Source organism: Eublepharis macularius, chromosome 4, assembly GCF_028583425.1.
Source record: "Eublepharis macularius isolate TG4126 chromosome 4, MPM_Emac_v1.0, whole genome shotgun sequence".
Taxonomy (NCBI): Eukaryota; Metazoa; Chordata; class Lepidosauria; order Squamata; family Eublepharidae; genus Eublepharis; species Eublepharis macularius.
In genome coordinates this window covers 94478920-94502012 of record NC_072793.1, presented here as the reverse complement: position 1 = coordinate 94502012, position 23093 = coordinate 94478920, and the positions used below count along the sequence as shown (strand labels likewise).

General features: G+C 45.6%; 3 protein-coding genes across 7 annotated transcripts in view; 2 read left to right on the top strand and 1 right to left on the bottom strand.

Annotated features, from left to right (window-relative positions):
- The first annotated feature begins 2134 nt into the window (after positions 1-2134).
- AMT (aminomethyltransferase) lies at positions 2135-12110 on the top strand. Of its 3 annotated transcripts, none has more exons than XM_054978132.1 (9): positions 2135-2338; positions 5304-5471; positions 7626-7706; positions 8822-8953; positions 9161-9239; positions 9924-10069; positions 10359-10539; positions 11024-11179; positions 11674-12110. In XM_054978132.1, the coding sequence occupies exons 2-9, from the start codon at positions 5358-5360 to the stop codon at positions 11850-11852; spliced, it is 1068 nt and encodes a 355-aa protein (XP_054834107.1). In that variant the 5' UTR covers positions 2135-2338; positions 5304-5357; the 3' UTR covers positions 11853-12110. The 3 variants fall into 3 exon arrangements, with proteins under 3 accessions (XP_054834107.1, XP_054834106.1, XP_054834105.1); XM_054978131.1 differs by lacking the exon at positions 2135-2338 and adding an exon at positions 2492-2622; XM_054978130.1 differs by lacking the exon at positions 2135-2338 and adding an exon at positions 2494-2655.
- A 1283-nt stretch (positions 12111-13393) lies between these two features.
- TCTA (T cell leukemia translocation altered) lies at positions 13394-18328 on the bottom strand. Its single transcript, XM_054978142.1, has 3 exons — positions 18002-18328; positions 14421-14475; positions 13394-14278 (listed from the first exon to the last, which is right to left on the bottom strand). Exons 1-3 carry the CDS (start codon positions 18213-18215, stop codon positions 14236-14238), a joined length of 312 nt encoding a protein of 103 aa, XP_054834117.1. The 5' UTR covers positions 18216-18328; the 3' UTR covers positions 13394-14235.
- A 982-nt stretch (positions 18329-19310) lies between these two features.
- Positions 19311-23093, top strand: part of UBA7 (ubiquitin like modifier activating enzyme 7) — a 43679-nt gene continuing 39896 nt past the window's right edge. For all 3 annotated transcript variants that reach the window (XM_054978123.1, XM_054978124.1, XM_054978122.1), the window contains exons 1-3: positions 19311-19390; positions 20505-20571; positions 21712-21880. In XM_054978123.1, the coding sequence (XP_054834098.1) occupies positions 20516-20571; positions 21712-21880 (225 nt within the window). In that variant the 5' untranslated portion in view covers positions 19311-19390; positions 20505-20515. The remainder of the gene's footprint in view (positions 19391-20504; positions 20572-21711; positions 21881-23093) is intronic.

The following is a 23093-nucleotide window of genomic DNA, read 5'->3' as shown; positions in this document are numbered from 1 at the left end:
TAAAATCTGAGTTTGACAGCAGTTTCTCTAATTTGTTCTTATCCGAATGTTCTGAGATACCTTCCAGAAAGGGAATAATAAATCTCATACGTGCTTCCTTATAGAAAGGGCATCTCAGGAAAACATGTTCCTGGGTTTCAACCTCCCCAAGTATGCAAGGACATAGCCTCTCATTCCAAGGAATCTTGTTAAATCTGCCATCCAGTACAGCAGAGGGTAGGGCAGAACATCTGGCCAAAGTAAGCGCTCTCCTGAGATTATTTACCTCCAGAATGGATAAATAAGAAGCAGGTGCAGAAATATGTTACTAGGAGGAGCTATAAAAGCAGGAGTGCCTTGTAAGTCAGATTGTCGTTCAATATCATCAATCCTTTACCTAACCATTTGCCTTGCTTGATTATATTCTGGTAGGTAAGCAGCATATAAAAATTCTAGATAAATAAAAATAAATGTGGAGAAGGGTGGGTCTGATGAGCAGGTATATGTAAATTTGCTTAATTTTGTCATATAATGTAATTTTTATTGGCCAAGACTTAATGATAATGAATTATACTTGGTAATGCTGAATATTACAAGCCAGGTGACAACACAAAGCCTCTGTTCTATACTGTAGCTCTGACACAGTTGCTGTCAGGCTGCCAGATCTTGTGTACAATGTAATACTTGTCCACTGGCATCTTCATAGTATCCTCTTTACACCTGCAAGATTGTACTGAATAGGGAACTGGGAGCTGTGTTTAGGAATCCAATACTGCAAAGAAGGAACTGTGAGTCTCTCTGCATGATACTTCTTACTCTTTAGTGAAGGGAGACAAAATGGTAGCTGGGACTTGTAGTTTAAAAAGACAGAATGGAAGCCTCTGTCAATTCCCCCTCTCCACAGGAGGGTACCTTAAAAAGACAGCAGGCAGAGCTGCTCCTCAGAGAGTTTATTAATTAGATGCAATTAACAACCCCTTTGAGTAGCAATTGGCTCTGTCTTTTCAAACTACCCTCCTGTGGACAGGAGAAATTGACAGAGCCTTTGGCTTTTAAACTATAACTCCTGGCTATCATTGTGTCTCCCTTTACTTGAGCGTCCTTGTGAAAGAAGTATAGAGAAAGACACTTGAGTTTTTAAAGTAAGGGCGGAGTTCTAAGCTAGTGGTCGTTGCTACCAGTCTCAAGATAGCAATGAAGCATGAAGATTTCATGTTCCCTTAATGTAATTGGGACCTGGGAGCTTTCAGGAGAGGGGGCTCTACCTCCCTTCTATATACTTCAGTAACAGAAAATAGGGATTAGCTGGTAGTTCAACAAGACTATCAACCCAGTCTTAATCAGGTTTCCAAACACTATTAAAATGAGCCTTTAACATTCTAAATAGTCCGCTATTAGGGTTCCTCCATGTTCATCTTACACCTTTTGGATCTGCTCAGCAGTTAAGATCTTCATCTAAGACCCTTCATGTATATGGAACATGGAAGTGAAGTGGGCTTCTATTCTACCACAGAAAAGGGCCTTTCTATGGAAGTCCTTAGACTCTGGAATTGGGCATCTTCATCCAGTTTCATATCTATTAACACATACCAGAGTTTAACATTCAAGATCCTTCTATCTGGTCTTGCCACTGTTTTAATGACTTTATTATCCTGCTATTTGTTTTAAACAATGCTAGCAAATAGAAAATCAGTGACATAACTATACAAAACTATGGTTTGATTGTTAGTTTTAATTTTAATTCTTTGTATTTTTCTATTTTGTAAACCATTTTGAAGGATTTGTGTAGCAAGCTGGGCTATGTAGAGTATAAATAATATATGTATGATATAAATGATCTCTACAGTCGACTGCCCTAACCCTGGTCTAGGGTTGCCAACTCTGGGTTGGGAAATTCCTGGCGATTTGTGGGTGGCACTGGGGGGGCAGGGATGGGAGAGGCCTCAGTGAGTAAGATGCCACAGAGTGCATTCTCCAAAGCATCCTTTTTTTTTCCAGGGTAACTGATCTTTCTAGCCTGGAGATTGGTTGTAATTGCAGGAGGTCTCCAGACTCCACCTGGAGGTTGTTTACCCTACTTAGCCTCTGAAACCAATGATGTCACAGCTCAGTTGCAGAGCTCAAGTTATGCATGCAGAGGGTTGGGTGCTCGGTCCTGTTAAAAGGATCTCAGGAAGGCTGAGAATGAGCCGCCATCTGCCAGTCACAATAGTGGGCTAGATGGAGCAGTAGTCTGGAAGGCAGGCAGCATCAAAGTGTCTTTGCATGACAACGTATTTGAATCTATCTGAATGCTACCGACTGGCATGGGATTGCTTACCTGACCTCAGCGCTGATGAGGATGGCCTGAATTCCGCTGGTTCGTACCCGACTCGATGAAGCTTGCAACAGTTGTGAGGCTACTCTTTTGAACTACATGGACGCCGTTCGCAAAGAACTTGAGAGCCCTTTGACCAGACGCGGGGCTGGGACTACAGTTCCCAGACGCCTCCAGGAAACTGGGCGCAGGGCAGCGTCCGGGTGGGAGGGCTAATAAAGAGCTGTCCAGCCATGTCGTAGGGCCACTCGGTGGCTGGGAAAATGCTGCGGGTCGGGGCTGCGGTGCGGCTTGCGTCTCCGCGTCTGGGTTTCGCCGAGTCGGCGGTATGTGGGAAGCGGGGCTACGCTGCTGGGCAGGTGAGCGGGAACCCCCTTCGGAGGGGGGGGGCGGGTAGGGCCACTGTGGCTTCTGTGGCAAAGAGGCGAGTTAGGCAGCGATCCTGAAAACACGTGCCCGAGTGTAAGCCTCGCCGAATGACCTGAGATTCCTGAGCAAACATGCCGAGGGCTGCACTCTTAGAGCAGCAGTAGGGGGCGGTTCCTTTCTCAGTCCAGTACATCAACGCGTGAAGCGGTCAGCGCTTTGTGCAGGAGGGGAATGTCGGCTGAGAATACTTCGAAGGGGCCATAAATCCATACATTTTAAACGTGATTTAGGCCAAGGCTGAATCGGAGTTTGGGCGAACCAGGGTTTAGTCATGGACCCTGTTTAGAAAGTCCAGTTTCAGTGCTGAGCTATTAAAAATGGGAAGGAGCCACTGGGCAAGAAAGCTTTGCTTTCATACTGAAAAACTGGAACTGGCCCAGGCATATGCAGGACAGGGGTCGGGGTCAGGGCTTTTCCCATCTTCTCAAAAAACTGACTGCTATCTTGTGCGAGGTTCTCGAGATCTCCGTGAGAATGCTAATGTCTTTGGAAACAAGAATTAGATGTTTGACCAAGGAGTCTCCCACTAAAGATGGAAACTCTGCTGACCCTGAGAATCGGCAATCCCTCCCCTTCCTAGCCCTGTACGCAAGTTACAGTGAACTTGTATGATCCTTCTTTAAGCGTGTGTTGAGTAATTCTCCTGTTACATTTAATACATGTACAACAGAATGTGTGATTTAAACCCCACATTTATCCAGGTACTGGTCACTAGTTTCATTTGTAAAGTAGATATGTCTTGGCTGTCTCTCTTACAAGCAGGTGTAACGTGTTCACTGTAATGTATGTTCACTGTAATATGGGGGGGGGGGGGGGAGACACACGCTTTCCTATCGGCCTAAGAGGTTTGATTAAGAAATGTTTTGCTCAATGGTGCAGACTCTTTAGCATGGATGAACAAAGTGCTTACAGGGTTGCAACTGAAGAAATGAATAAAGTGTTAAGGGACTGAGTAAAGAGACAAAGCCTTCCAAATATGGTCTCAGCTAGGCAGGACTGCTGGTAGTTTGCAATAGAAACTCCCAAACTGTCCCTATTAATCAGTGACTGGAAAATCACGTTTTCCCCATTACTAACTGTTGTCCAAGAACATTGGGGATGAGCACAGGGATAGACTCACATTGCCTGTTCTTTCAAATGCCACTAAGTCTTTCCAAGAATGGTGCTGCAATACTGTCTGTACTGCTGTCTGTACTTAAAAAGTTTAAAAGTACAGACAGTTGTCATTAACTACTGCTATGAAGAATGGGATTTATCAGGAGATAGTCATAACTTTCAACCATAAAAATGTAGGGAAGATCTGAAGTGGGTGAGAAAGTGACACGGAGGAGACTTGCATACCTGTGCGAGGGTACAAAGGGCAAGTGGTCTGGTTCCTCTTGACGTTGGACTTGTGATAAAGCACTAAGCAAACAAAGCTCATTACAAAGGTCAGAGGAGCTCAGGCAGGCAGGAGTTACCCCTTGTCCTGAAAGTGTTCTTTATAATAAAACATGCCAAGTTTGGCCCTTGGTATATCTCATTAAGAAACATATCAAGTATTCAGATGTGGGGACCCTACCTCCCATTTCTAATATTCTAATGCCAAGAGGTTAGAACTTCTTCTGGCTTCTTTCTGAGGACAGGGGTGCATCTGTGGGCAAACACTTATTCCATGTCTTATGTGAGATGAGATGGTAGACCACTGGATTTTCTCTCTTGAAGCTGCAAGTGTACAGGTGATTTTAAAAAATGTTCCCCACTATTTCACCAGTAGATGATGCTGCTTGGAAGGGTGAAGGAAGTGTGTTTGTGTGTGTGTGGGGGGGGTACTCTGAGCCTCTCTACTAGAACTCCCAGACCAGAGTGGTGGCAACCAGTCAGGCCCTTGCCTGTTCCAGGGCTGAAGGGGGAAGGAGGGAAGGGTGTGTGTTTGTGGGGCTAGAGGGCTCCTGGGAGAGGATGCCCATTGGATAAGTCCCCACAACGTCCTCTCTCCATTATGCACTCATTTACTGTATGCTGAAGATCATGCCTTACTTACAGTACGCAAGTCCGGCACCTCATTCTGAGTATTAGGGTATTACACTTTAGTCATGCATGTTGGTAGAATGGAAGCCTGAATGAAGCCTACATGTCAAGATCACGCCCCAAAGCAATTGGGACCAGAAAGGAGTACCAAGAAACCTGTTGGTGGGCAGACGCTACTTGTGTCCTGCTCTTTCTAGCCCTACAGTGTCTTCTGGGGGCAACTTCTTTCTAACACTACTTTTTCCTGGGGATTATCTTTCTCAAGGGCTGGTGAACTGGTTAGCACAAAATTTCCTTCGTGACTGTGTGAACTCTCTGGGACTGTCAGCAGACATGATTGAGGGTACTGCTAATATAACAAAGGTTGCATTGCAAGCCTCTGGGAGGCACTCAGAGCTGCCTAGAGAGAGGTCAGCCTAGTTGTAGGTTGGAGAGGGGATAGATTTTTTGTGTGTGTTTCTGGGACAGGACTGAGATGGGTCAGGGTTAAAAGCGGTTGTGGTGACTAGTTTGCTGGACTCTGGTCATCTGGATTGCTGACCATTGTGCTAATTTCCTCTCTCTATAGGACAGCCTGACGAAAACACCCCTCTATGATTTTCACCAGCACTATGGTGGGAAGATGGTGGCCTTTGCAGGCTGGAGCCTACCTGTGCAGTACACACACAGCCACTTGGAGTCACACCTTCACACACGTCAGCACTGCTCACTCTTTGATGTGTCTCACATGCTGCAGGTAAGGTCTGAGGGAACATGGCTGTCTGCATTTCCACCAGAATCTAGCATGCCTTTTCTGTAACACTAGATATTAGTAAATGTGGTAAAATGTGCCAGGGAACTTTGACTAATTGTAGCTCCCCAGGACATGTTTACCACATATTTTCAGCCATGCAAATACCTTTCAAAATGTGGTGATCCTTATGATCTCTCCCCCTTTCCCACTATGTGGAACTGTTTATAAAAAACTAGTTTTGCATAAACGCTTTAAAAGAATTATAGGGGCAGATCAATGTGAGAGGGTTGAGCCGATTTCCAAGGATTTGCAGAGCTAGAGAAGTGATGGTGGATGCCAACTGGAGCTTTTAGCTTAGGGTTGGAAGCATAAGCTCTCTGGTGTGATACACGCATGCAGAAGCAGGCATTTAATAAAGACAGCCAAGCATTGTTGCATTGTGTCAGACATTTGTAACACTTTTTCTGCTTTTCATGGAAACTCAGAAGGATAAATCTGTGATCTTTTAAGACAGTGCTAGAGTCTTATGATTTAGTGTAGTAACTAGGGATGTGCACACCGAAAATATTTGGATTTCCTGCTTTGGGTTTACCTGAAGCAGGAAAAACGTTAGGAAATCCCCAAAACCCGAAGCAGCAAGCCGTTTTGGATTCGGGTATTTGAATCACTTCGGAATGCTCCCTAAATATTCGGAGCATTCCAAAATGATTCAGGGGGCTGGCCCAAATCCCGCACTTACCCCCCTCCCCTCCAGCCCACTTACCTGGCCCTTTAAAGATCCCTTTAAACTATCAGCTGGCAGGCGGTGGGGGGGATTTCCCCCTGCCGCCTGCCAGCTGATAAAGGGCAGGCGCTACACAGCTGCTCCACCCGGCAGAAGCCTGGCAGTGACTTGACTTTCCTAGTGCTGAGAATGAGGGGAGATTCCCCCCACCTCTCACTGGGAGGGCGAGCACACTGGGCTGTTTCCCCCTGGTGTCAAAGAGATAGGGAAAATCTCCCTGTCTCTTTGACATCAGGGAGAAGCAGCCTGGCAGCGCAGACCTTCCTGGTGCAAAAGGGAGGGGGATTTCCTCCTGTCTCACACCAGGAGGGTGAGCGCTGGGCTGTTTCTCCTGCGCCTGGAGGGGACTCTCAGGCATTTGCCTGCATCCCCGCCACCCCATTCAGCTGCCGCGGATGGGGCTGGAGAGAGTTCCCTGGCCCCGTCTGTGGCGGCTGAAGGGAGCGCCCAGCGGGGACTCGCAGGCATTTGCCTGCATCCCGCCACCCCATTCAGCCGCCACAGACGGGGACGGGGAGTTCCCTGGCCCCTACAGCAGTGCCGGCACTCAGCTGCTCATTGGGGAAGCCCCCAACGAGCAGCTGATTCAAGGGTTTAAATGCCCCTTTCGCTGCTGCTGCGCAGTGGCAGGGAAATGGGCATTTAAACTCCTTGACCCGAAGCTTTCCAAAGCATTACAAATGCTTCAGGAAGCTTTGCTTTGGGACTTCCAAATCAGGTCCAGCATGCTGGCTCCTATTCAGAAATTCTGGAGCATTCCGAATCGGGTCCAATTAGGGCATTTTACCCAAATCAGATTCCTGAAGTGCACACCCCTAGTCAGTAAGACTTTTAAAGTGACTCTGAATATTTATTATGTTGATACATTTTCCTGTCACTAGGAGATGCTGCATGAATTCCTTGGCAATTAATGCAAGTTGGTTCATATTTGTATCATTAGCCAGTGTTGAAGATGCCTTCTAGTCTGAGAGAGCTCTAGAATGTGGCTTGGACCCAGCTATAATTTCTACTGATGGAAGGGATTATCAGTAGTGTGACAATCTTCTTCTCACTTCTGCTACAGCTCAAAATGCCCCTCCCCCAATGCTGATCCTGGAAGATGGGGGCCCCTGGGGACAGTATGAGGGGAGCGGAGGATTAGAGGAGGGCAGCAAGCAGGAAGAACAGGCAAAAGTTACTCCCTTTCCATCAGTGGAAATCCTTCATGGGATCCACCCCGATATTTGTCATTGGCAGTTCTGGTCACATTATTCAATCCAGCTGCACCAAACCATGCAGCTGCTGGCAGGGAAATGGTGCTATGCCCGGCTCTGGAGCCTGTGTCCTGAGCACTACATAACAAATAGACAATATGAATTTATTATCTTTTACAGACTAAAGTGTTTGGAAGAGACCGGGTGAAGTTCCTAGAAAGCCTGGTAGTTGGAGACATTGCAGAGCTGAAGCCCAATCAGGTATCTTGGAGGCTTGTGGGGTAGACACAGATGGGGTCTATTAGACAACGTCCCAGGATTGGATAGGGGTCTCCCAGGTTCAAATTCCTGCTTGACTATATTTTTTTATGGCTTCTTATGGCCTAGTCAGCCATGATGCTGGAAGTTCTGAACGGAGGCCCCAGCACTTAACTTTCTCTGAACAACAGGAACACAGGGACCCAATTCAGATTGGGGCTCTGGGGTGAGAGGAGGAAGATTTAAGCTTCCTCTTTTATACTATTTTTCTGACTTAAAATAGCCACATGGACTTACTACTTGCCCTACTGGGGGAAACATGATATATGCCCCAACAGGGCAAATAGCAGCTCCAGTTTAGGAAAACTGTATGAGGGATGGATTAAATGCCATTCTTTTTGTGCTATGGTCCCATTCCCAATCAAGCCTCTGTACATCTTCTCTTTAAAGCAAAAGAAATGCTGGTAGCTCTGTTCATGGAGCTATGTAAGAGGTAAATAAGGGGTTGAGGAAAACAGTCTTGCTACTGGGTTGGCTGTACTAGTACAGCTGTCTCCAGGATAGATGGTACAGAGGTCTAAGCACAGTAGCCATAAGCAAATTGTTAAAGATTGCAGAATAGCCTTGCTGTTTTTCATTTCTCTTAATAAAACATAGTAAGATTGGTGGCTTTATATAGCTGGGGAGTACAAAATATTTTAGAAATCTTTTAAAAAAAATACAGGCATTGGGTGAGGAGATGCAACAGTCCATGATTAATAAAGTGCCTGCAATTCTTGCAGTTATATTCCACACAATCATCAACACAAGGGATGCAGCAGCAGAACAGGGAGGACAATGACTGCCTTTCTCTGATCCTTTATTATTCTTTATTGTTGATTTTCTACCCAACCCTATAGCCAAATAACTTAGTCTGACTTCTTTTGCCTGTTAAGAGACCAAAAGTCCAGTGGCACCTTAAATACTAGTATTTATTTCAGTTTTACCTTTACCCATTGTTAGTCTTTAAGATACCTCTGGATGTTTATTTTGCTGTAACAAACTAGAATGGCTAACCCTTTGCAATCAACTTAAGAGACCAGTCATCGGAGTCAGGCTGAGTCCAGCTTTATTTCCAGGGCACTCTGTCTCTATTCACGAATGAAAAAGGAGGCATCATAGATGACTTGATTGCAACCAGCACCTCAGAGCAGCACCTTTATGTGGTCTCCAATGCAGGCTGCAGGGACAAAGATTTAGCCCTCATGCAGGTATGTTTCCAGCCATGATCACCACAAGGGAGGAGGCAACACAAAAAACGGATGACAGGTAGGTAGGTACTTCCACTATTCTTGGTGACTTGATCATTCCCTTTTCTGCAGGTGATGTTGGATCCTATCACAGGGAGGATGGTATGGACAAGGGGAGACTGTTCCTAGTGCATCATGATCTTCCAAGTCATCTGTTTCTTCTTGCAGGACAAGGCAAAAGAAATGAGAGCCACTGGTTGTGATGTGGATTTGGAGGTTTCAGACAATGCTTTGCTTGCTCTTCAAGGTAAATTGTCACCTCTGTAACTTGTCATGCTAACCAGAAAACTGGAGGAACACATATATCAAGCCCTTGCCTTGTAAAAGAATGCACTGAACAGCTTCACTGCCCATTGCTCTGCATTTCCCAGGACAAAGCAATGTTGCTGCTTCCTTTCCTAGGCTGGCTTTGTTACTCCTTTCATTCTGTTGCATTTTCTAAGCTCCCCTTAAAAACATCCTGTTGCTTTTGCTTTGTTAGACTCACTTAGGTCCTTCAATGCCAGCTCATGATCAGCTGAACTGACCTTGGGCCTGAAATCAAACATTACAAGCTGGTACTCACTTCCACCCCCTCTCCTACCCTTGGCTTCTAATCAAGACATGTTTGGGCTCAGAGAAGTGAATCATAGAGTTGGAAGGCACCTCAGGATCATCTAGTCCAACCCTCCGCACAATGCCGGAAATTCACAACTACCTCCCCCCACACACACCCCGTCACCCCTGCTCCATGCTCAGAAGATGACATAAATAAAGAAATAAAGCATGTGAAAAAAGCATCATGTTCATTATGTGGTTGAAACATATTCTATAGCTTGAATACTTAGTTCTTCCATCATTGAATTGGGACTTTGTCTTGGGAGAACCTAAAGAACTTACAGGGCTTTCAGCTTGTTATTCTGCTTCCAACTTCTCTTCCTTCCTCTACCAGGTCCTGCCATGGCCCGTGTGCTGCAGGCTGGGGTATCAGACAGTCTGGCTAAGCTGCCCTTTATGAGCAGTGCGGTGATGGGTGTATTTGGAGTGCAAGGCTGCAGGGTCACACGCTGTGGCTACACAGGCGAAGATGGCGTAGAGGTACCACATGGTCAGCTCACCCAAAGTATAAAAGGGGAAAGGGGAACATTACAGGGGAAAGGATGAGGTTTGCTGATGTCAGATTGCAGTGGGGCCTGAGAAATGAACAGTTATTTCAAGCCAGGGAGGGTAAGGCATTAGTACAGAAGGGACTACACCAAAACCATCCGGCTGGGGTGAGGAGTCAGGCATAACATCAGGATGGTCAAGAGGGTGCAAGGTGACTAAGTAACTGCAAGGGAGGTTAAAAAGCCCACTGACCAAAAAACAAATGCATTCCCCTCCCCAGATCTCTGTCCCTGCAAGTCGAGCTGTGGAGCTAGCAGAGCTGCTGCTTAAGGATCAAACTGTGTGGCTGGCAGGACTTGCTGCTCGGGATAGCCTGCGCTTGGAGGCAGGGCTCTGTCTCTATGGGAATGATATTGATGAGAGCACAACTCCTGTGGAGGCCAGTCTGATATGGACTCTTGGTAGGTGTTTGCTGAATCTCTGGATTTATGACTCTTCCCATTCCCCACCTCTTCCTAGTTAATATCAGTCAATCGGGATTTGATCAAGCTTCCCCCCCCCAACCCCAAATCAAGTACTGTATTTACCCAAAAGGAAGACAACCCAAACAGTAAGACTACCCCTCTAAAAAAAAGTCGTTCACAAAAGTTTATTACTGGACCTATCTGTAATTTATATGCAAATTTAAGATGGCCCCCGGTTTTTCTTAATGGCCCATGTGGGAAAAACCTAGTTTTCCTTCCAGGGAAATAGGTACTTCTAAGGTCCAGGGTATGCTGGGCATAGAATACTCAAAAACAATATATTAACAAGGGGAAGGAAGACGTAATAGAGTTCTCCAATAATCTGAGTGGAAGGCTACATAATATTTGCTCACAATTGCAGGCTAATTTGGACCATGATCTGAATGTTAGCATAATTCTTATACTTCTGACTGCTTCCCAGGTAAACGCCGACGTATTACTATGGATTTTCCTGGTGCTCATATCATTTTGTCCCAAATCAAAGAAAAGCCCAAGAGGAAACGTGTAGGAATGGTTTCCACAGGGCCTCCTATCCGTCAACACATGTCAATCCTTGGTCCAGAAGGCAAAATCATTGGTAGGTGGAACAGCAATTCTAAATGATTCCCCCTTCCGCTGTTACTGTGGGTGAGAGTACTTGAAAGTTCAGTGGCACCTTAAAGACTATAACATTTATTTCAGCATGAATAAGTACAACAGGCCCAAGGTCACCCAGTGAGCTTTACCTCCCTACTAGGCTTTCAAGCTTAGGAAAGGTTACACTGGGATCAATTTTGTCTTTGAAGTACCACTGGTATTCTTTCCTATTTCATTGTTTAGAAGTAGCTCCTATTAGACTCTTACTGCAGCACATCCTGGCAGTTCCTACTTACTGCAAATAACTTTTGAAGAATTCTGCTGGATACCAAGAACAGAAACCAGATGCTTGATGGTGCATCCCCTTCACAGCTTATCAAACTACTCAGTCTACAGCTGAAGGCCATTGCCAATGGGCAAAACTAGGGCTATTAAGGGTGGCAAATTCTCCTACTTGTATGCCTCTCATTAATCTGTGTTTCCTTCCTGTACAAGGTGAGGTTACCAGTGGCTGTCCCTCACCCTGCCTGCAGAAGAACATTGCCATGGGCTACGTGGAGAGTGAACACAGCAAACTGAGTACATCCATCACAGTAGAAGTGAGGAAGAAAAGCTGCCCAGCTGTAGTGACCAAGATGCCCTTTGTACCCACCCATTACTACATACTGAAATGAGCAGCTGGTGGCAGAGACTATTTTGTACTCTGTCAAACTGTATAAAAGCAAAGGGCTACTGGCACTTCCACTGGGAATGGGGGTTGCTGAAGTCAATCAGTGCAGAAAGAGGAGCATAGACTAGTCCCAGGGGATTGGTCCTTCAAAGTGAAACGGACATTGCAATAACCTGAGCTGCTCCAGTCCCTTAACAGACCATGCCTAGTTCTGGACCAATTCTTGTAATTTAAACAAATATTAAAAAGCACCCTTATCTACTCTGCTGCTTTCTACTTATTTGAGCTGATCTATACAACTTTCAATAGAGCTGACCGTCTTGTTTATTGTTCCTACTCTTGCAATAAGGAAGAGTAGGCTCATTGGCTTATCCCTTCCATATATTTCAACATATGAGCTAGGTTTTTTTAATCATAAAAACATGTTTTCATCCCATCTGGTACATTTTACAATGTTTTTATTGCCTTGAGTAACAGATGGGAGGTGTCTTCTACGCAGGGGTCATTTCGTAGAAAAAGAATTGCAGGAACTCGTTAGCATAACTCATTAGCATATGCCACACCCCCTGACATCACTGGAAGTGTGTCAGAAGGTAACACCCACCCCTCAAGCCGCTTTCCCCAAAAATCACCAGGTATTTCCTGAAAATAAAGCGGAATGAACTCAAAGCAGCTTACCCTCCTCTGGAGAGCCAGCCCCAGCAGCCCTGCTTGCACGCACGCATGCACTCGCTCACTCACTAGTCACGAATGAATTCAAAGCAGCAGAATGAATTTAAAGCAGCTTACCCTCCTTTGGAGATCCAGGCCCAGTAGCCCGGCTTGCACTCACTCACTCACGAGTCACAAATGAAAAAGCAGCAGAATGAATTTAAAGCACCTTACTCTCCTTCGGAGGGGAGGCAGCGGGGAGGAAAAGGAGTCACATGGGCGGGGCCAAAACCCACGTGACCTCCAGGAACGCTGTTCCGGCACGTTCCCCCTCCCAATGAGCCCTGCTTCTACGGGTGGTAGACATTTCTCACAAAGGGAGACTCGAGTCCAGTGTTTGTTTCTCATGAAAATTTCAGTATGAAACATACATTACTGGTGATAGGCCTTCTAGTCTCAAAGGATGCTGATCTAGAAACAAGCTCTGGGTTATGGGCAGGCCAAGAATGGACCTGTCCCCATTCACTGATCTAAGTGATTTTTCAACTAGTTAGCCTTTCTTCTTTCCAATTATGCATACAAACCATTCCTGTTTGCCTAAGGCAGACAACTGCTCTCTAAAGGGAAGTCTTGGTCCTGTTCTAGAAACTCTGGCTTGGTGATTCTAGAATTTGGGGCAGGCGGCATTCTGAGCAATTCCTCAGTTTGAGTGAATCCCCTCATTTCTTTCAGATCTAGAAAAATCAGGACTTAAGTTCAGAACCTGAAGGTGCTACTTTGGGGTACGAAATATACAAATTATCTATTAGAAAGTAACTTATGTTTAAGTAACTACATGTCTAAAAGTGTTTACAAGTGCCAACAGTAGCAGTTACTGTAATAAGAAACACATACTTTGCTCTGTCCATTACTTCTTTATAACCTGTACATTTTACACATACCAGGAGGCAGCATCTGGCAGAATGAAGGGATGCTCACGATCACATCAGCAGCTCTAATACAACTTAGCTGCAGAGCAAACCCTACATTACTCCTCTGGGGCATGAGCACCAAGAACTATGCTTTGGAGCGGGAACACTTGTAGAAGCTGGCAAGCTCAAAGCTCTCAGCAGAGGCACACGATGAAAAACTGATTGAGCTAGGGAACCAGGAACTATTTCAAATTTCTTTTACTAGTCCACCACAGCACTCCAAACACAGAGGTGCTTATCAGCCAATACTGGCAAAGGAGGGCTTAATCTATAAGTTGAAGTCTGAGGCTCTCCTGGCCATCAGTGGTGTCCTCATCCTGGAGATTGCTTCCCTTTTGAGGTGAGGCTGTTTCAAGCCAAGAGGAATCCAAGCACAACTGCAGGAAGAAACGTGGGCCCAACCAACCCAATGAGCTTAGCATGACGTTGAAGAGAAGCTGACCTTTAAGGCTGGTTTGCAAAATTATTAGCAGGATAGTAAAAGGAATAATGCAAACAACTTAAATGAGGGGGCGGGGGGACCTGCAGCTTTCCAAACCTGAGTACAGCAACCCTGAGACTCCATGCTCAGTAACTGGATGGACAGGAGCAGTCACAGGTGAGCAATCCTCACAGCACCAGTGCTGGCCAGTAGCCAGGCCACAGGACAGGAGAAAGGGCAAGTATGGCTGCAATTTCCTCAGCACTGCAGAGCAAGGCCTCTAGCCTGGCAGGCATCCTCTATGCTCCTAGAGCAGCAACAGTTTGATTTTGTCAGCTCTGTCATCATTCTCGATGGGTTTTCATCGCTTCATTGCTTGAGCTCTCCCTGAGTAAAATCAAATACAAACATTAGATTAAATCAGAGGCTATGGATAAAAGTCATCCCCCTTTCTCTGGCATTAGATGTCCAAGTTGTTACTGATTCCACCATGTGGAGGGGATCCAAGTCAGCAGAATAAGACACTCACCAACTTGAGAAGTGGGAGGATCCATCTGGGGTTCCTCCATTCTGTCCTCCAGGACCTGGAGGAGAAGAAAACAGTCAGGCAAACATTTTCTCTGAAGCTATTCCACTTCAGGAATAACTACAGTGTTTCTCCCAATGGATTGTAAGAGAAGCATGGAACAGAAAATTTCATTCTGTTCAATGTTACCAAAATTCACCAAATAGGGAAGGGCAACTGCCTCTTGATCTCTCCTGGTTCTTTAAATTAGACTGATAAATAGTATCATAATAGGCTCTTCTGACAGAAAAGCTTGGCAACTATCAAGAAGCTACTGGGTCAGATGAAGATTTCTTCCTAATATGAGTTCTGCAGTTCCTTATACCGCTCCGCCTGGGCAGTGGGCACAAGTACAATCTCTTTGACCATTCCAATTTGTCAAAAGAGTGATGCATTATAACAAATCAGTATAACCAAGCAGGCAATGCTTGTGCTGAAGATGGGACATGAGGCAGCAAAGAATACCCAAAAGCTAGGAAATGACTGTAATAACCTAAGTACTCATGGACCCTTTGGAAAATATTTCATATATACATCCTTAGTCCCAACAATAACAGGATGTTTCATGTAGAAAACAATGTAACTGAAATAAAATTAATGCCATATATATTCTTGATCAGATGAACACGCTACTGATATGTGGTTGACAAAAATGGAGAGTTGGGATAGGGTATTCCCACACAAACCAGTTTAAAACAATTAAAAGTATCAACAAATGCCAGAAACTCCCAGTTGAAATCAAATAATATAGTTGAATTGTGTATAACTGCTTAATAAATATGAGTGGGGGGAAATCAATATTTATAGGGTTTGAGACAAATCATGTTGAGAACTCCAGTATGGAGTATGTTCCTATGGAGTATGTTCCTATGGTAACATCAAGGCTTGACTATTGTAATGCTCTATACATTGGCCTCCCATCAAAGTTAACTAGGAGGCTCCAATTAGTGCAAAATGCTACATCTCGACTGTTATCAGGAGCGAGCAGGAGCATGAACATCACTCCCATCCTACAGTCGCTCCACTGGCTACCCATCATTTACGGTGTTCAGTTCAAGGTATTAGTTGTTACATACAAAGTTCTTCACGGCTTTGGTCCAGCATACCTACGGGACTGCCTCCCTCCCTATGTTCTTCCACAGCAGCTTTGCTCATCTGAACAGGGTCTCCTGCAGGTGCCAGGCTGCACACAGGTGAAGTCAGCAGCAGCCCATACAAGGGCTTTCTCTGTGGTGGCTCCTATCCTGTGGAATGACCTGCCTGAGGAAGTCAGAAGAGCCCCCACTCTCCTGACTTTCTGTAAATGATGCAAAACTGAACTATTCAAAAAGGCCTTTACTCAAATGGGAGGGCTGTATTGTAGGGATGGGGTCTCAGATGCTTCACTAACGAGTTGGGGATCATAGACTTCATCACTATTTTTGCCTTATATATTATCTGCTGCTTTAAATATGTACTCCTATGTACAACCAGCGCTCCATGTTGTCTAATGTTCGTCCTAGAATTGATTATGTTTTGCTCCAGTATTTTTCCTACTCTGTCTTGGATCCTTGCTAATGCTATGTCTTTTAAACTTGTATCTGTTTACCTTATCGTATTGCATTGAAATGTACTTGATTCTGATTGTATTAACCTCATACTGTGTAATCCGCCTTGAGTCTCAGTGAGAAAGGCGGACTATAAATGATGTAAATAAAATAAATAACTAAATAAATAATATTGCAGGAAAGGGAACCAACCCATTAAGAAGTTAGATGGACTAGTCTGCCCAGCTTAATTCAGTGGATAATTTTTTCCATCAATATGATCTGCCAGATTCTGTCAGGACACTGGTTTTTCTAGACTTGGGCTTCTGTTTTCTAGTTTCTAGCTACGTTCTTTAGTGTTTAGCACTCTTTATGAATGGCATGTTGTGCCATTAGTAACATTAAGCAGATATGCTTAAAAACCAGGGCTCAACCCTCCTACTAAACTGAAACTTTAGACAGCATCTATTGCAGCAGCATGTATCTCTGCACTCCCCACCCCCGCCCCAGCATCGACAAGTTCCTCCAGTATGTCTCATTCTGTTGGGGTAAGATGCTAGTAGACCAGAATTTTAAGGATACCATCATGTCTAGTTAGGCCCATAGTCAGTGCTGGCCTCATTAGAAAGTAGATTCTTGGTTCATGCTAAAGTTAACCAATTTGCATTTTAAGGACTCTGTCCTCGGACACTATTCCAGCAAGGTTGAATAATCTTTCCAATTCTGAGGCAAGAGCATCAAATATCCCAGTGTTCAGGAAATTAGGTATCCACGTTTAACAGGTCCAGATCTCTTTGTCTCATTTGGATTCTGGTATCTCTTTTGTATGGTACACAGTTCATGCATAAAACAGATTGGTGTAGCGGTTAAGAGCAGCAGGACTCTAATCTGGAAAACCAGGTTTGATTCCCCGTTCCTCCACTTGAAGCCAGTTGGATGACTTTGGGTCAGTCACAGCTCTTCTAGAGCTCTCTCAGCTCCACCTACCTCACAGGGTAATTGTTGTGGAAATAATAACATACTTTGTAAACTGCTCTGAATGGGTATTAAGTTATCGTGAAGGATCGTATATAAATTGAATGTTATTGTTATTATATTACTGGGTGGGGTGCCCTATGGTTTAGTGGCAGAGTACATACTTTGTCTGGCTTCAGAAGGGTTCAATACCCAATATATTCAGTTAAAGGATCCCAAGTAAATGATAACATGAAAAAGGACTATGTGAAGGAGGGTTTGGGCAAGCATCAAGTTTCCAAAACTAGTTTTACCTACACACAAGGGACCCAAGGCCATTCCATGAGCTTCACGGTGTGGGGGGTCAGGTCTCCCCAATTGTAGTCTGACAGTATAAAATACTCCAACAGTGCCCTCCTATGCAGTATTCCAGTCTAGATTGTCCTACAAATTAGCTCTCTTTAAAGCTGTTTTGCTCTAAGAAGATGTTTACTGGCAATGCCACTCTAAAAACAGCTGCCATCATAACACCCATCTTGTCGGGTACCCTGCTACTGTGGCTGTCTGGACAAGGGAAGCCTAGGGAGTGGGGAACGATTCTGCATCATGTCGACTGTGCAGCCTAAGACTGAGACATCAAAGTCTCAAAGTCAACAGGGTCTGACAACAAAGTGTACAGCCCAAGGAAGCAACTAATTTTATGGGAAGTCTACTTTACAGAAATGATGAGGAACCACCCACCCGCATCCTCCAAACTGGGTCACTACCAAAGCCATAGGGCAGCCTTCACAGGTAAGCCTATTGCTCCAGCCTCCTGCCCTTTTGGCCAACCAATACTCTCTATGAGGCCAAGGTTTGCTTGGGGACTCAGCCACTGATTTCTAGCAAAATACAGGCTATAAAAGTCCTGCTAGAAAACAAAGGCCGAGGGCTGCAGGCGCAGAGAGGGGTCAATGGCTGGGACTGAGACTGCTGGGAGGGGAAGATGCAGGCGACTGAGGGACAGAGGCAGGAAAGGCAATGCAGCGATGCTAGCGGCGAGGCAGAAGTAACGCAGAGGCCTACCTTGCCGGTAGTAGAGGCCGGTGACCGTGTTCCCGTAAACTCGCCAGGCCACCTGGATGCCCAGCAAGCTCACCAACAGCCAGAGCAGGAGCAGCTGGAAGAGGGCGGCCCGCAAGTCCTGGGCCTCCCAGTCCGACATGAACTCTTGCCCAAGCCAGGCCAGCGCCCGCAGCGCCCGCGACGGAGCCTCCCACTCCTCAGCCGCAGCCGCCATCCCCCCAGTTCAGCACCTGCGCAAGGGCAGGACGGCGCGCAGCCCGGCGCGGCTTGCCGCCCAGGAACTCCTGCTGCGTAAACAGGCCTCCAGAAAGCAGGCAGTCGGGCCGCATTGCGCCTGCGCCCGAAGAAGCACGGCCCCGCCCTGCAGCCCTGGTTGGTGGTTGTTTCGACGCCCCTCTTTCGCCCCAAAGTTCCTGGGGCAACGAATGGCCTGTGAAGCCTGGAGCCGCTTGCTTCCCCTTGCCGCCGGATCCTCGAGTCAAGGCGCATACGATTTACTTGCACCGCCTGCCCAAGACCGCCAGTGCGATTGGAAGCGTGTCTTGTCGTTTGCGAACCCAGTTAAAATGTGAACATTCATTTTTCTGTTCCAGAAAAGAGCAAGACTATAAGACTAACAACATTTGTGGTAGGGTAGCTTTCGTGAGTGAAGTTATCCGTGACTCACAAAAGCTCATACTCCACCACAAATGTTGTTAGTCTTATAGGTGCTACTGGACACTTGCTGTTTACTGCTGCTACGGACAGACTAACACGGCTACCCATCTTGATCTACATTCATTTTTCTGAACATTTTTGACAACGTCCAAAGGGCGGGGTAGTACCTATACCCTTTCGAGCTTTTTGAGGGGGGGGGCACCCGCAGCAACCTCTAGGAACCGTTAGTCTCTGGGCTGGGCAAGTGGAACACAAATCTAAGTAAAAATAGTTGCGTTAAAAAGGGAAATAGTTAACAGAAAACCCCCACCCCTGGTCTCTCAGCAAGTCTGTACTTAAAATTATATCCTATGGTGAGGATTTTGGAGCGGAGATGCTGAAAATGGGTTTTTGCGTTTACTTGGCACCTTGAAATGCTATCCAAAAGAAAGCTGTAGAAGTCGTTTGGCCACAGTTTGTGACAGAACAAATTAATAATAAACGCGCGTAGTGTGAATAATGCTCCTTGCGCGGAGCTCTCAAAGGCGACTGCTTTTACACACAGCTCCGAAAAGGAGCCGAGCGCCTCCTCCGTCCCGGAAAGCTCTTCGCTTTCGTTTTCGCTCTCGCTCATCCACTTTAGGGAAAGGAAAACCAAACGTTTTCTAGGATCGGAGCGGATCCTTAGCAGTGTTCTTAGCGTCGGATGTGCGTGTCGGATAGAACTGATACCGGAGGCAGCTTTCAGTTCAGGTAATATTTTAAAATTCTCCCAGTAGGAAAGAGTAAGGAAAATCACACGTCTGCCTTCAAACAAACCCTGTGACTGATGATTTGTAGTGCTGTGTTTCTGTGGGCAATGATGCCCATCCATAAGTGGAATTCAGATGCTAGTATAGGTGCAGGGCCCTACACTTGCTTGGCTGCTGGCCGATCTATTGGCTTTCTTGGGGTTATCTTCTTGTTGTCTAGACAGATGTGTGTTAGGCTAAGGTGTGAATTGAAGATATATAATGGATTCGTTCAATGCTCAGCAGGTGCATGAATAAAAGACCACAAGTAGCTCTTCTCTGTTTGCAAACATTCCTTTTAGATAAGAGATTCCCAGCAAAATCAAAAACATGGCATGATGTCACTCATTCTGATATGCTGATCTTCAGCTGACAGTTTGGGACCCAATCCCAAGGTGATTCAGTTCAGTAGTACAACTGCCATTTACATTTTTCTTTTAAAACTTTTTTTTAAAGAGAGGGCAAAAGAAAGAAGAGAGAGAAACAGAAAGATGTACATGTACAGACAAAATGAAAAGAGGGTTAAAGATAAGTTCTGAATGTGGAAAAGTTGGAAAACGCTGTAAGGTTGCATATTTATTTGCAAATGCCTGTTGAAAGTATTAGGGCTTATTTCAAAGTCAGCATTCATTGCAGCAACATCTCTTTGACCTTCTTTGATTCTCATTTTTAATACACTGGATTCAGTTACTTGTGATTCGAGGAATACTCAAGGGAATTGAGTGAATTCATGATTCCAAATGATGTTCAGGAGGGCCAATGAGGAACCTCAATCCTGGAAAACGAAGTTACTATGTCAGACTGACTAGGTAACAGAACAGCAGCAGCCTACTCTCCATATGGAGGTCATGTGTAGTGTGAATAAGTAAAACTTTTGCGCTACCCGAAGGGTGTATGGACAAGAGGTAACTGAGTATATTTGCAAATGGGGTATGAGAAAAAAATCAAGAGTCTATCAGCTAGGCTTTGCTTTGGAATCCTTGGAGCTTAACTGGAACATGGCCTCATAAATCCTTAGCAGAGAGAAGGGGAGGAGTTTACTTGGAGGAACTGACGCTTCCCTTTCTGTCTGATAGGCAGGAGCAAAATGAGTGCCTCGGAGAACCGTCCAAAGATTGACGAAGGACTGTACTCGCGCCAACTGTGAGTTTTGTGGTAATTAATATGCAGGCGGGAGGAATGCTGGATGAAGAAAAAGGGGGAGTTGACTGGATGGGCCAATAGTGTTATAGTTCTAGGAGCCAGGGCAAAAGGGTTCAGAACAGGCAGATACTAACTTCTTTTGGAGGAAGGCTGAGAGAAGGGCAACTCTGTTCAAAGCCCTGGTGCTGATGGTGCAGTCACAGTGATGTGGTGCTGGTGCTGCTTGTTGGCATCATATGACCATTCCCAAGACGGGAAATAAGGGACAAGTGTTACAGTGTAAGGGAGCATCATGTGTTCACATACAGAGTTCTAAAAGGCATTAGGGGAAGTGCAGCCAGCCCTTTACCCTAGGGAGGTTTGTGGCACAAGTGGTAGAAGCCTACAGTGTGGCGCAGTCAAAAGAGAGGACAGTCAATCCAGCCTCCGCATTTCTGCACTCCCATAGCTCATCTATGGCTGGGGTGGTGGGCTGCTGACTTAGTCACATCCTAAGTTGCATTAGTGCTTTGGAGCAGGCTGATGGTTTCGTACCTTGCACGCATGCATCCCTATGGGATTGATCTGAGCTATTCCAGGGTATGGTATAAAATTGATGGTATAACATAGCATATTCTGGGACTGGAGAGGTTTAGGAAGCTGGCTAAGTCCCACTTCATCTATGGCACACCCCTGATGCTACCTAGTTCTATGCTGGCATAGTGGTCACACTGGTATGGCATTGATGTGATGCTGGTGGGACTGGCTACAGGCTATCTTCAAGACTGGCTGCCATAGGGCTGGGTTACCATCATAAGCCCATTCAAGCTATAGCTTAGGTTTGTGCTGGGTGACAGCTAAGGATGAGAGTAAGAGGTATGTTGGGATCTAATATGGCAAACCACCCTGTAACAAAAAGTTTGCCAAGAAAACGTCATGATGCGATGTCCCCCTATGGGTCAGTAATGACTCGGTGCTTGCACAGGGGACTACCTTTACTTTTAACATGGTGTGAGGGCAGGAAAAAATGTTTGGCAAGGAACTCATCAGGAATAGGTGGGGGCAAAGTTTGAAGAAAGCATGCAAGGAAGTCAATTATACTCACAGTGTATATTCTCACCAACTTACAAATTCAGGTTCTGCGTATGTGTCTTTTTCTAGCTATGTACTGGGCTATGAGGCCATGCAGAAGATGGCTACAGCTGCTGTGCTGGTCTCTGGAATGAAGGGGCTGGGTGTGGAGATTGCCAAAAACATCATTCTTGCAGGAGTAAAATCTGTCACTGTCCATGACCAGCATGATGCTCAGTGGAGTGACCTCTCCTCACAGGTATGCTTGCGGGAGCACCAGTGCAAGGCATCTGGCACAGCCCTGGTCTTTTATCGGCACTATACACATATCCAGATGGGGGCAGTAAGAGCTCTCATATTTTTCCTCCCCAAGACTATATGGATACCATTCCTTCCTTCTACTTCCTTAATGTATCGTTAAGTATAATATACATTTTTAGTTTTTTTCTTTTTAAAGTCCTTAATCTATGCCAAGAAAGGCTGCATTCTGTTAAGTTGTACAAATTATACTTCAGGCACATTTCATGTTCCAAGATCTTCAGTTAAGTCATAAGTCATCTGAACTCTTGATTGGCCCTACTGCTACAGCTGGACAACAGTTACTAATAACCACTCATCGTTTAACTGCTTTCATGAGCCATGATGTAATCTATGCATGAAATGCAAATGAGGTTGCACAGTCTGGGAAGTCTGATGAGTCAGTTTGTACTGTTATGAAAAGTAGTCCGAACAGCAACGTGAATGCTCTGAACACCACCGCCAGGTCACCTCATGAGCAACAAAAAAACACACACACAAAGGTGCAGAAAGTGAGTGAAATCACTGCCTCTTCTGCAGTGCAGCACATATCCATGCCCCTTCAAAACTGCCACGTAACAACAACAACATTCGATTTATATGCCACCCTTCAGGACAACTTAATGCCCAGAGCCAGGGCTTTTTTTCAGGGGGAACGGAGTTCCGGAACCTCTTGAAAATGGTCACATGGCTGGTGGCCCCGCCCCCTGATCTCCAGACAGAGGGGAGTTTAGATGGCCCTCAGCGGCACGGAGGGCAAGCTAAACTCCCCTCTGTCTGGAGATCAGGGGGCGGGGCCACCAGCCATGTGACCATTTTCTCTGAGGGCAACCCACTGAGTTCCACCACCTCTTTTCCCAGAAAAAAAGCCCTGCCCAGAGCGGTTTACAAAATGTGTTATATCTCCCACTAGCTTAACTGACAATTCAGGAGTTGCTTTGTCTTTATAAAGGAAGGTAATCGTTCAGAACTTCACAGGGTTTTTTGCAGGGGAGGGGAAGCAATCCTATTGGGCCCTGAATTTTCATAATGGGTCACCTTAAAGCTCATAACCTGATACCCTCATTTTCAACATTGCCTTGTATATAGAGTGCACTAATTGGAATATCGTCTTTGCAACACCGGGGTAGGAACATCTGTACTCTGCTAGGATGATTCCCTCTCCCCCACCCCCC